General features: G+C 42.3%; 1 protein-coding gene across 6 annotated transcripts in view; it reads left to right on the plus strand.

The window, feature by feature from the left end:
• The window catches only part of LOC110523269 (uncharacterized), a 29,262-nt gene extending 21,546 nt beyond the window's left edge, over positions 1-7,716 (plus strand). For all 6 annotated transcript variants that reach the window (XM_021601817.3, XM_021601818.3, XM_090233832.1 and 3 more), the window contains 5 exons: positions 146-357; positions 445-695; positions 6,081-6,200; positions 6,334-6,490; positions 6,708-7,716. In XM_021601817.3, coding sequence (XP_021457492.2) covers positions 146-357; positions 445-695; positions 6,081-6,200; positions 6,334-6,490; positions 6,708-7,003 — 1,036 coding nt within the window. In that variant the 3' untranslated portion in view covers positions 7,004-7,716. The remainder of the gene's footprint in view (positions 1-145; positions 358-444; positions 696-6,080; positions 6,201-6,333; positions 6,491-6,707) is intronic.
• The last annotated feature ends 6,131 nt before the right edge of the window (positions 7,717-13,847 follow it).

Raw genomic sequence — 13,847 nt, forward strand, 5'->3', positions numbered from 1 at the left:
AGCTGACAATGTAAAACAATCTGTCATTCTGTCCCTGAACAAGGTAGTTGATCCACTGTTCCTAGGCTGTCATTGTAAATAAGAATTTGTTCTTAACTGACTTGTCTAGTTAGATAAGAATAAAATACATCATGGTGCTCCCCAGGTTCCAGTGTGGGTCTCGTGGCAGGTTTCAGTGCAGAGCTACAGGGCTGGTTTTTGGGATGAGGGGGGCAGGAATTGTGGAGTACAGTGTGGTCCACTGGGACAGGGATATCCTTGCTAACACCAGCTATGAGCCTGCAGGCCCCCTGTTTCAACTCAGGAGTCCAGAGGGACATATGTACCAACTACATCTACCTCACTGCGAGGTTACGGGTGAGTGAATTGTTGTTGTCTTCACCAATCTGCACTGAAATACCACACATTATGAAAAATTGGTTTCATGCATTTCATCTCTCCCAGTATCTGCAGCTGAGAACCTTCTTGTGGCCCACATATGCAGAAAGAACAGGGAGTTCTTAATACCCAAGGTGACACACTCACACGTGATTGTAAGCATTAGTGGGCTTTCAAATTATGGAAAAGCTCGTAAAAAACAATCCAACAGCAACCGTATCCAAGGACAGGTGCTACTGTTCCTTGAGCCTGAAGCAACTCCAGAAGAGCAACGGCTCTGGGTGTTCCTGCTGCCCCGAGACATGCCGCCAGACCAGGTACGTCCAAGTCCATGAAAATGAACTTCTCCCTTTTCAAATATTTTGTCAACTTATGAATAACTGATTAGTTACCTGGGCCTGGTTTCCCAAAATGATCTAAATAAAGGGAAATAAATTAAAATATATATATACTTCATATTCATCATCTCCAGCACCATCCCAACATCAACAAACTGTATGTGAAAATGGAGTGTTTTGTATTAAAAAAAGAGAAAGATTGTGCTTCCAATGACGACATCAATCAATTAGTAGGAAATGCCTACTCACTTAGAGAGGGAGGGAGGTTTAGAGAGGGAGGGAGGTTTAGAGATGGAGGCCATCCGTATTCTCTGATACAGAGTATAATTAATGGTTCCTTCTATCAAGGCAAGTTGTCCAGGTTCTGAGGCAGCAAAACATCCCCAAACCATCACACTACCAGCACCACCATGCTTGACCTTTGACATAAGGTTCTGACTGTGGAATGCAGTTTTTGGTGTTCTCCAGGCATAATGGGACCCATGTCGTCCAGAAAAGTGGGCTCCAGGCCATCCGTCTGAGCTGAAGCTGGGACTTGCATTAAGAAAATTATCCAAAACACACAATTAAGTCGACATGAAAATGGCTAAAAAGCAACATAATTGAGGGCTTGGAATGGCCTAGTCAAAGTCCAGACCTAATCCCAATGGAGATGTTGAGGCAGGACTTGAAACAAGCGGTTCATGCTTGAAAACCCACAAATGTGGAAGAGTTATAGAAGTTGTGCATGGAAGAGTGGGCCAGAATTCCTCCTCAGAGATGTGAGAGACTGATCAACAACTACATGAAGTGTTTAGTTGAAGTCAATGCAGCTAACGGTTACAATTTTAATCCATCTGGGTACAAACTGTCAACATCACACGATGCACACTGACGATTATTATACATATTTTTTGCAAATATTTATTTAATAAGCTTTTCATGGTAAGGTTGTACACCTGTTGTATTTGGCACGTGACAAAACATTTTTTGGTCATTGGAAACACTTATCTTCCACAAGCTTTTTTACTACAAAACAAAAACGTGCATTTTTCACATACAGTGGCAAGAAAGAGTATGTGAACCCTTTGAAAATACCTGGATTTCTGCATAAATTGGTCATAAAATGTCATTTATTTATTGAACGCACTGTGTAAACATTCACAGTGCAGGGTGGGGAAAGTATGTGAACCCTTGGATTTAATAACTGGTTGACCCTCCTTTTGCAGCAATAACCTCAACCAAATGTTTTCTGTAGTTGTGGATCAGACCTGCACAACGGTCAGGAGGAATTTTGGACCATTCCTCTTTACAAAACTGTTTCAGTTCAGCAATATTCTTGGGATGTCTGGTGTGAACTGTTCTCTTGAGGTCAAGCCACAGCATCTCAATCGGGTTGAGGTCAGGACTCTGACTGGGCCACTCCGGAAGGCATATTTTCTTCTGTTCTTCTGTTCTGTTTTGGGTCATTGTTCTGTTGCATCACCCAACTTCTGTTGAGCTTCAATTGGAAGACAGATAGCCTAACATTCTCCTGCAAAATGTCTTGATAAACTTGGGAATTCATTTTTCCGTCGATGATAGCAAGCTGTCCAGGCCCTGAGGCAGCAAAGCAGCCTCAAACCATGACGCTCCTGCCACCATAGTTTACAGTTGGGATGAGGTTTTGATGATGGTGTGCTGTGCCTTTTTTTTTCTCCACACATAGTGTTGTGTGTTCCTTCCAAACAATTTGACTGTAGTTTCTTCTGTCCACAGAATATTTTGCCAGTAGCGTGGTGGAACATCCAGGTGCACTTTTGCAAACTTCAGACGTGCAGCAATGGGTTTTTTGGACAGCAGTGGCTTCTTCTGTGGTGTCCTCCCATGAACACTATCCTTGTTAGTCTTTTACGTATCATAGACTCGTCAACAGTGATGTTAGCATCCTCCAGAGATTTCTGTAAGTCTTTAGCTGACACTAGGATTCTTCTTAACCTCATTGAGCATTCTGCGCTGTGCACTTGCAGTCATCTTTGCAGGACGGTCACTCCTAGGGAGAGTAGCAACAGTACTGAACTTTCTCATTTATAGACAATTTGTCTTACCGTGGACTGATGAACATCAAGGCTTTTAGAGATACTTTTGTAACCCTTTCCAGCTTTATGAAAGTCAACAATTCTTAATCTATGTTCGAGGCATGGTTCACATCAGGCAATGCTTCTTGTGAATAGCAAACTCAAATTGTGTGAGTGTTTTTATAGGGCAAGGCAGCTCTAACCAACATCTCCAATCTTGCCTCATTGATTGGACTCTAGGTTAGCTGACTCCTGACTCCAATTAGCTTTTGGAGAAGTCATTAGCCTAGGGGTTCATATACTTTTTCAAACCTGCAAATGTTTAAATGACGTATTCAATTTAGATAAGGAAAAATACAATAATTTGCGTTATTAGTTTAAGCACACTATGTTTGTCTATTGTTGTGACTTAGATGAAGATTTGATGACCAATTTATGCAGAAATCCAGGTAATTCCAAAGAGTTCACATACTTTTTCTTGCCACTGTATGTTGGGGTGGTGCTGGAGATGAAGTTTCCCTTTACGGCTAAAGGGAACCTTTGTAGGAGCATCGTTATATCTCTGAGCTGTTTCCCGAAACCATCGTTACTAAAGTTGCACTTGAAAACACTTGTTATTTACAGACCGCCTCAGACCACTGGTAGAACAGCTAAGTGCATCGTTAGATGCTACCCTACCTACCCCATGTTGCGCAACATTTCTATGGGCTATGCAATTGCATGAGAAAACAGAGTTTTGATTGCCTCTTAAAAAGAGGAGTATCCATCAGCTTTCTATAGGCTAGGCCTACAATATTTATTTATTTATTTATTCATCAACTTTCCTAATATTAAGCACAATGCTTCACTTTACAACAGGAGTATAGCCTACCTGGCTGGCATGAAAATGAACCACGGGAAAAGCATCCTCCATTTGCTATTTAGGTGCATAGATGACGTGTATTTTTTTTTCTGTTTTTCCCCTGTTCCAAGACAGGTGCGTGATAATGGTCCATTCTAAATCAAAACTAATTTCACACAATAAATGATTTAGCATATGTAAAGACAACATTAAATTAAGAATAGTCTGACGGGTGACAATATTAGCCTATCACTTGTGAATAATTTATTATAAGAAACTGCATACCTTTTTTTTGCGTCCTTTTTCCAACCGTGGTCGCACACCTCATGTATCCTAGCCCATAGACCTATATGCTTTAATAAGGTTTGTATCACAGCTAAATAAGTGGTCTAATAACTTCTTAAAATTAAGCACATTAATCCGCTTTATAAGCGGTGTAGAGCTTAACTGTCATACATACATAGGCTGTGCATAAGTTTCAAGTTTGGGGAAGATAGTTTTCATCTTTTGAGAACCGCTAATTGATTGCATTTTGGAATATTCGCACTTACTGTTGTGTGCGCATTGCTGCGCTTATAATGTGAAAAAATAGACTAATAGTTTAACATTTGAAGCTAAACTATACTGCTTTAAAAAAAAATTATGCAAGTGGTTGTATTAATTTGGGATATATTGCCTCCTACAACTGTCCCAGAGTATGTTTGGAATATTTATTTATTGTGCAGAAGGACAATCGAATAGGTAAACATTTTCCCTATTGGGGCGGCAGGGTAGCCTAGTGGTTAGAGCGTTGGACTAGTAACCGGAAGGTTGCAAGTTCATATCCCCGAGCTGACAAGGTACAAATCTGTCGTTCTGCCCCTGAACAGACAGTTAACCCACTGTTCCTAGGCCATCATTGAAAATAAGAATTTGTTCTTAACTGACTTGCCTAGTTAAATAAAGGTCAAAAATTAAATACAAATTGGGGATAGTAGGCTAGTGTTTTGGCTGTTCGTTAGGCCTACTCATCTTGTTGGCTGATGAAAAGTAGGCTAAATGTGGACAGTTCTAACATCTTCAATATGCCCCTCGGAATTCCATAAGAGTTGCATCCTCGATGTGTCTGTCTTCATTCACTTGTAGCTTACTTCTTAGCTAAAATGCCTGTCAGAACGACCTGATCATGTGACTGGCATTGGCTACATCTGAGAGAGCCATGTGAGTGCACAGCTTTCCCTGGAATTATAATTAGCTTTTAACTTTTTAGATTCAACCTGAGTGCCAAACGGCCACATTGGCCGCAAAAGGCATGGATTTTTAGTGAGCATTATGGCCACACAAGGCAGATGAAGGCGGGGGACTGATACTTGTCAAGTGCTTGTCAAATTGTGAACGAGAGACTGATGAAGTGTGTGCAGCTTGCGACTTTTTTCAAATCATCATTAGATTCTATCTAGGAGCTGAGCCGTCATCAGTATTGTGGAATAATTATACATTGAAGGTAAGATTTGAATGGATTAAGCTGATCCGAGAGTAGCGCTCCCTTTCTTTTGATCCTATCAGTATCGACAAATGCTCAAACGATGCACTTAGTGACCGTTCTCTCTACGTGGTGTTTTGGGAAACACGTGACATCTCCAGCCGTTATAGGAACATTAAAATACTTGTGAGCTTAAAAGGTCCTTCACTACAGGGAAACCGGGCCCAGAACCTTACAATTTATATTAATGTGTAACTCGACTTAAAGTTACGAGTCAGTGATGCACAAAGTAAACTGCAATATCGGGCCGATTTCCGCAACAACTAAGAATGTGAATCGCGAGGCTACACTTCTCTGCTGTTCTGGTCCTGCAGATATCGGGCGTCTTCCTCTGCCCATGCGTTGCTGATGCATGCCAGATCTTATGCCTGGATAGGTATTTTATGTATCAGCTAACCACATCATGTTATAGCAATCTGGTGCCCAATGGCACGGTCGGCGACATGGAACACAACCATTTGGTTGATGCATGTAACATCTGAGCAGGGAAACACGACCATCATGTTGCAGCAGTGCACATGGGATATTTTTTGCTACTTCAACGTCTTGGATCAACCTCATCTGCAGAATCTGCAGGTCATCCTTATGCTCGTTGCAACGTCATACCGCTGAGTCTGTTTAAATTGTAACATGAGGGAGAAAAAATAAAATAACTAAGCCTTGTGAATTCCAAACCAGCCCCTTGCCCCTACCAACTCACTCGGAGTTCCCCCCATTTTCATGTGTAGCTGACAAAACTAAGAGGGTGACTTCCAGAGTGGCAAGAGGATCCAATTACGGTTCTACTTAGCCCCTCCCACCCTCTCTAATGTTCACTCCTTCAGCATTTGGACACTTGTGCATATGATGGAGGCGCATGTGAACGTGCAAATCGAGGGGCGAGGGGGAAGATGAAAGGCCTGGTTTGGGATTCAGCATTCCTAAACCCTATTCAATCTGTATGAGTCAAAATATTTTTCTCACAGGTGGAAAATCAGCACAAAGAGTTCACATTCATTAAGACCAGCTCATCCTGTATGCTGACACCCACAGCCAAATATAGTGTGACTTCTGACCTCAAACAAGGCTTTCTTGTTCAACCCAAAGTAAGTGGAACAGAAAACCAGAGACATCTTGCTAATAATGTTATTCTGCCTTCCATTAGGACTATCCATACCATTTGTCCATCTCTCGATCTCTCCTTTTTTTTCTCACATGCTCCATCACTTACTCTTTCAGAAATACACTTTGCACATTGCACATTGCACATACCAACACGCCACCTTTGAGGTCTTCTTGAACCGTAGTATCACAGAACTCAAAATGAAAATTCTGGAGACGAAGCTAAAGACGAGGAAACGCTGGTGTCGCCGAGTGATTCTCAACACACAACGGGGTAATCGTTTCCTTCTTACAAACCAGTCAGACAGGATATTTGCTTTATCATACACACAGATTTAATTTTAAACCTGTACTGTTATCCTACATTACATTCAATCTGATAACATACAGTAGCCTACATTCTGAGAAGATGGTTATCTCATCTGTCTGCTGCATTAAATAAGTTCCTGGCCACACAGGTCTCACCATGTCTCCTCCCCTACTTTCATCAGATAATGCTGCTAAGATGAAAAGATTCAATGAGCAGCAGTGGATAAAGAACCTGGGTGACATGCTGAGAGAACTGTCAAAGGACGAAATTAAGAAGCTTAAGTCAATGATGAGGAATAAGGAACAAAAGCCAATCCCCAAGAGTGCTCTGGAGGGACGAAAAAGCCCTGAGGAGCTTGCAGAGCTGATGGTGGAGACCTGGGGGATGCATGACTCCATCAAGGCCACCAAAGAGTTCATGGAGAGACTGCCACGCAATGACGATCGAGTGACCTCCTTGCTGCAGCCATTCTTGTAGCATTTTGGCAAAGGGTGGGAGATGATGGAAGTGTGGTGGCTACCTGCAAAAAACTATGGGAGTATGCTTTTACAAGGTCCAAAACTCAGGGAAAATCAAATCCATTGAAATTGATATAATGAACAGAGCATTTAGAGAACAAATATATTGTATTGCAGTTGTCTTTAATTTTGTAAACTTTTTGGGAAAACATTTCAGTTGAACAATATTTTGAGATTTTATGTATATTTCTATATTTTAAAACTTTTTTTAAATCACTGAAATATGTACAGTATGACCAATTACTTTTTCTACCTGTTTGAATCTTGGCGTTGTCTCATCCACACATTCGGATAAAACCATGAATCTAATCCGTGGCCAATTATTGTTCTACCCTTTCACTGTCATAACGGTACAAATCTTTGCCGCAAATCCTAAAACTAGTATGTATGATTATTGCTATCCTCATTTCATCAGGAAAGACAAAAATGCCAAAACCCTCATCATTAGTGTACTTGCTGTTATTCCCTCTTAATAGTCACAGTTTGCATCACATAGTAACCAATTCTTGATATTAACCAATTGCCTACACTGTTGTGCTTGTTTTTTAATTTTTTTATTAAATGTGCTTTTCTATGCAATAAAGATTAGGGTACACACTGAGCAATAACCTACAATATTGGTAGGCCTAAACCTAATATTTTGTTGATTAAATACATTATTTAGATTGTAAATTGCATTATTGAACTCTTCTTATACAATAAACAGCAGTCAACAGACTGCACTAGCCCAATAGCAGCTAGCTAGCTGCAATCCTGATGAGCTTCTCCTGGCTAACGTCCCTGTCCCGAAGCAAGCACCAACTAGCCTGGAGCTAGCCTATGCTAGGCCTATCTCCCGGCAAGCTGAAGAGGTCCATCAGCCACTCCTTGGGCTACAATACATATTTTGCCTGGACCCCTTTTCTTGCGGATATGGAACCCCACCGATCCATCACAACTGGACTACCAACGTAAACCGCCCAAGGGGTTTTCAACAGGCCCCTCCGTCGCGGCGTCCCCTGAATGCCCATCTGCTAGCCGTCTAGAGCATACCGGACTGTTAGCTGAGGTGGTCCATCAGTCGCTTTCTTGGGCTACTATATCTATTTTGCCAATTGGCCTGGACACTTTTACTACACAGACCCCTGCTGATCCATCACGACTGGTTTGCCGACGTAATCCGCACAAGGGGGCTACAACAGACTTCGTCCATCGTGACGTCCCTCTAAAGACCTTCTGCTAGCCCCGGCCTGGTAGCTGTCTGAATCGCCATGGCTCCAGCTCGTCCAGCTACTCATTGGACCCTATGATCACTCGGCTACGCATGCCTCTCCCTAATGTCAATATGCCTTGTCCATTTCTGTTTTGGTTAGTGATTATTGTCTTATTTCACTGTAGAGCCTCCAGCCCTGCTTAATATGCCTCAGCTAACCCTCTTGTCCCACCTCCCACACATGCGGTGACCTCACCTGGTTTAATTGATGTCTCTAGAGACTATACCTCTCTCATCATCACTCAATGCCTAGGTTTACCTCCACTGTATTCACATCCCACCATACCTTTGTCTGTACATTATGCATTGAATCTATTCTACCGCGCCCAGAAGCATGCTCCTTTTACTCTCTGTTCCGAACATACTAGACGACCAGTTCTTATAGCCCTTAGCCGTACCCTTATCCTACTCTTCTGCACCTCTGGTGATGTAGAGGTTAATCCAGGCCTTGCAGCTAGCTAGCTCCACTCCCATTCCCCAGGCACTATAATTTGTTGACTTCTGTAACCAAAAAAGCCTTGGTTTCATGCATGTTAACATTAGAAGCCTCCTCCCTAAGTTTGTTTTATTCACTGCTTTAGCACATTCTGCCAACCCGGATTTCCTAGCCGTGTCTGAATCCTGGCTTAGGAAGGCCACAAAACCCCCTGAAATTTCCATCCCTAACTATAACATTTTCCGACAAGATAGAACTGCCAAAGGGGGCGGAGTTGCAATCTACTGCAGAGATAGCCTGCAGAGTTCTGTCTTACTATCCAGGTCTGTGCCAAAACAATTTGAGCTTCGACTTTTAAAAATCCTCCTTTCCAGAAACAAGACTCTCACCATTGCAGCTTGCTAAAGACCACCTTTTGCCTCCAGCTGTGCCCTGAACACCATATGTGAATTGATTGCCCTCATCTACCTTCAGAGCTCGCGCTGTTAGGTGACCTAAACTGGGACATACTTAACACCCCGGCCATCCTACAATCTAAACTTGATGCCCTCAATCTCACACAAATTATCAATGAACCTACCAGGTACAACCCCAAATCTGTAAACACAGGCACCCTCATAGATACCAACCTGCCCTCCAAATACACCTCTGCTGTCTTCAACTAGGATCTCAGCGATCACTGCCTCATTGCTTGGGTCCGTAATGGGTCTGCGGTCAAACGACCACCCCTCATCACTGTCAAACGCTGCCTAAAACACTTCAGCGAGCAGGCCTTTCTAATCGACCTGGCCCGGGTATCCTGGAAGGATATTGACCTCATTCCGTCAGTAGAAGCTGCCTGGTTATTATTTTAAAAGCGCTTTCCTCACAATCTTAAATAAGCATGCCCCATTGAATTTAAAAAAAACCAGGAACAGATATAGCCCTTGGTTCACTCCAGACCTGACTGCCCTTGACCAGCACAAAAACATCCTGTGGCGTACGGCATTAGCATAGAATAGCCCCCGCGATATGCAACTTTTCAGGGAAGTTAGGAACCAATATACACAGGGAGTTAGGCTAGCTTCTTGAAACAGAAATTTGCATCCTGCAGCACAAACTCCAAAAAGTTCTGGGACACTGTAAAGTCCATGGAGAATAAGAGCACCTCCTCCCAGCTGCCCACTGCACTGAGGTTAGGAAACACTGTCGCCACTGATAAATTCACAATATTTGAGTATTTCAATAAGCATTTTACTACGGCTGGCCATGCTCTCCACCTGGCCACCCCTAACCTGGTCAACAGCCCTGCACCCCCCACAGCATCTTGCCCAAGCCTCCCCCATTTCTCCTTCACCCAAATCCAGATTGCTGATGTTCTGAAAGAGCTGCAAAATCTGGACCCCTACAAATCAGCAGGGCTAGATAATCTGGACCCTCTCTTTCTAAAATTAGCTGCTGAAATTGTTGCAACCCTTATTACTAGCCCGTTCAACCTCTCTTTCGTATCGTCTGAGATCCCCAAAGATTGGAAAGCTGCCGCGGTCATCCCCCTCTTCAAAGGGGGAGACACTCTAGACCCAAACTGCTACAGACCTATATATATCTAAGGTCTTCGAAAGCCAAGCTAACAAACAGATCACAGACCATTTCGAATCCTACCGTACTTTCTCCGCTATGCAATCTGGTTTCCGAGCTGGTCATGGGTGCACCTCAGCCACGCTTAAGGTCCTAAACGATATCATAACCACCATTGATAAGAGACAATACTGTGTAGCTGTATTCATCACCATGGCCAAGACTTTCAACTCTGTCAATCACCACATACTTATCGGCAAACTCAACAGCCTTGGTTTCTCAAATTACTGCCTCGCCTGGTTCACCAACTACTTCTCAGACAGAGTTCAGTGTGTCAAATCGAAGGGCCTGTTGTCCGGACCTCGTGTAGTCTCTATGGGGGTGCCACACGGTTCAATTCTCAGGCAGACTCTTTTCTCTGTATACATCAATGATGTTGCTCTTGCTGCTGGTGATTCTCTGATCCACCTCTACGCAGACGACACCATTCTGTAGACTTCTGGCCCTTCTTTGGACACTGTGTTAACTAACCTCCAGACGAGCTTCAATGCCATACAACTCTCCTTCTGTGGCCTCCAACTGCTCTTAAATGCAAGTACCAACTAAATGCATGCTCTTCAACCGATCGCTGCCCGCACCTGCCCGCCTGTCCAGCATCACTACTCTGGACGGTTCTGACTTAGAATATGTGGACAACTACAAATACCTAGGTGTTTGGGTAGACTGTCAACTCTCCTTCCAGACTCACATTAAGCATCTCCAATCCAAAATGAAATCTAATAGAATCGGCTTCCCATTTCGCAACAAGGCATCCTTCACTCATGCTGCCAAACATACCCTTGTAAAACTGACTATCCTGCCGATCCTTGACTTCGGCGATGTCATTTACAAAATAGCCTCCAACACTCTACTCAGCAAATTGGATGCAGTTGTCGTGTCTTTACTATCATTAACTGAAGACTTAGTTTTTATCAAAGATTCTCTGTAATTATTATTACGCGATTTAACTGATTAATCATGTAACTGTAATTAACTAGGAAGTCGGGGCACCAAGGAAAATATTCAGATTACAAAGTTATAATTTTCCTAATATAATTTTCAGCTATTTTCATTTCTGATCAATGAATTCTTCTTTACCTCACGTTAGTCTCATTCCAAACGTCGTGAATTGTTGGTTATCTGCACGAACCCAGTCTTCACTATGAGTCATCCATACATCAATTGTCTTAAATCATTTATTTATTAACTAACTAAACAATCACAGAAGTGCACAAACAAACAAAGTAAATATGGTTACAAGAAATGATAGGGGAATGTGTCCTAGTGGGCTAAACCGGCATGGTGGCTTATTAGACAAAAGGGGAGTGGGGGTTGACTGAGATGACAACACACAGTTGATAATTATAACAATTTAAATGCTAATCCTTTGCACATGAACGCTCACTCATTCGGGAACAATTGCAATCAATATATATATTTACGCTCAGTGTGTCGTCGGGGTCTCTGTTGAAAAGTTTGTTTCTGTTGGAGAGTTTGTCCGCCCTCTCTGTCGTGGTTAGAATGGATAGTTCAGAGTGACATTCATTCATGTCGTTATGGATAGATGTTTTGGCGGTTGTCGGTCTTCGCGTTCAATGATACCGAATTCCTAGCTGCAGACTAGTAATTAATATCAGACTTGTTTTTATTCTGTCGGTATCGATAGTCTAAGAGTTTAACCACGTGGGATGGTTAAAAGATTCAGCAGTCTGGTCTCAAACCTTGGCCCTCTCGTTATACAAAAATTAGATGTAAGCCTCATATCTGAGGCTATTATATAAACAGCGTTATGGTAATGTGGCCGTATTGTCTCCCATGAGTTTCACAATATTGTACCAAATGGACCAGTTCGTAGCTGGATTCTTCACCGATCTTTTATACCTTCACCAGAACATAAATGTTGCTCGGACAACAAGTTCTGTGAGGTGGAAGAAATTCCTTTGTTCTCTATGAAAATTCACTCTGTCTCTATACTGTGGCCATGAGGAGATCATCTCCAGGAATTTACGACCTCTCTCTGACCACAGCAGCCTGGGTGTAGGAGATAGGGGGATGGGGCTTGCTGTAGCCAAAGAGGGCAATGTCATGACAGTCTATCACAGTGCCAACCATTTTGTCACCAAAGCCCCATATACTACCCATCACTGCGACCTGTATGCTCTCGTTGGATGGCCCTCGCTTTATATTTGTTGCCAAACCCACTGACTCCAGGTCATCTATAAGTCTTTGCTAGGTAAAGCCCCGCCTTATCTCAGCTCACTGGTCACCATTGCAGCACCCACCCGTAGCACACTCTCCATCAGGTATATTTCACAGGTCACCCCCAGAGCCAATTTCTACTTTGGCCGCCTTTCCTTCCAGTTCTCTGCTGCCAATGACTGGAACGAATTGTAAAAATCACTGAAGCTGGAGACTCATATCTCCCTCACTAACTTTAAGCACCAGCTGTCAGAGCAGCTCACAGATCACCGCACCTGTACATGGCCCATCCAACTACCTCATCCCCATACGGTTATTTATTTTTGCTCCTTTGCACCCCGTATCTCTACTTGCACATTCATCTTCTGCACATCTATCACTCCAGTGCTTAATTGCTAAATTGTAATTATTTAGCCACTATGTCCTATTTATTGCCTTTACCTCCCTTATCTTACCTCATTTGCACACACAGTATATAGACTTTTTTTATATTGTTTTATTGACGGTATGTTTGTTTATTCCATGTGTAACTGTGTTTTTGTTGTTTGTGTTGCACTGCTTTGCTTTTACTTGACCAGGTCGCAGTTGTAAATGAGAACTTGTTCTCAACTAGCCTACCTGGTTAAATAAAGATGAAAAAAAAAAAATAGGTTTGATATTGTCATTGACAAACTGAAGAACAGTAAGCCTAGCAATGTATGTAGCTAGCAGGTTTAATAATAAAATGATACAATTTGAAGATAATTGACTTCAATTGTATTTATTTATGGCAAGGTGATCTGGTCTGCTTGGCTAGCGAGGAGAACCTTTGTGGTCAGTGTTGCCAACTAATTTTCAGGGGAGGCAGTTTGATTTGTTGCTAAATGACGTGATATCATTGCGTAATAACGTAAAACTGCGTCATTACTTAGCGTCATTATGTAGAATACACAATAATGTTACTCAAATTGACTCGCCATCTCGGTGAAAAATATGATTTGACATTTGTTAGTTTAGATATGTTTGTTCATCACATTTTTATTTGTAAAAGTAATAAATGCAACACATTTTATATGATTAGATATTTTTATTTTTAAACACGACACTTAATTATTGAACAATTACATTTTACTTATTTTATTTTTATCTAGTAAACCTACACATTCTGAACAATTATAGTTTTAAGCAGTGTATTGGTAGTTAGTTATCATGCCTGGCTGCAAAAGTGCATTGTGAGTGACGTCAGCAGCAGACGCTCAGCTCGTGCACAGGCAGCTGCAGTCAGCCAACAACGATTTGCAGAAATTGCTGCTGGCTGTGCACGAGCTGAGGTCAAAACGC

The sequence above is a fragment of the Oncorhynchus mykiss genome, chromosome 5, assembly GCF_057628025.1.
Source record: "Oncorhynchus mykiss isolate SJ-2025 chromosome 5, ASM5762802v1, whole genome shotgun sequence".
NCBI lineage: Eukaryota > Metazoa > Chordata > Actinopteri > Salmoniformes > Salmonidae > Oncorhynchus > Oncorhynchus mykiss.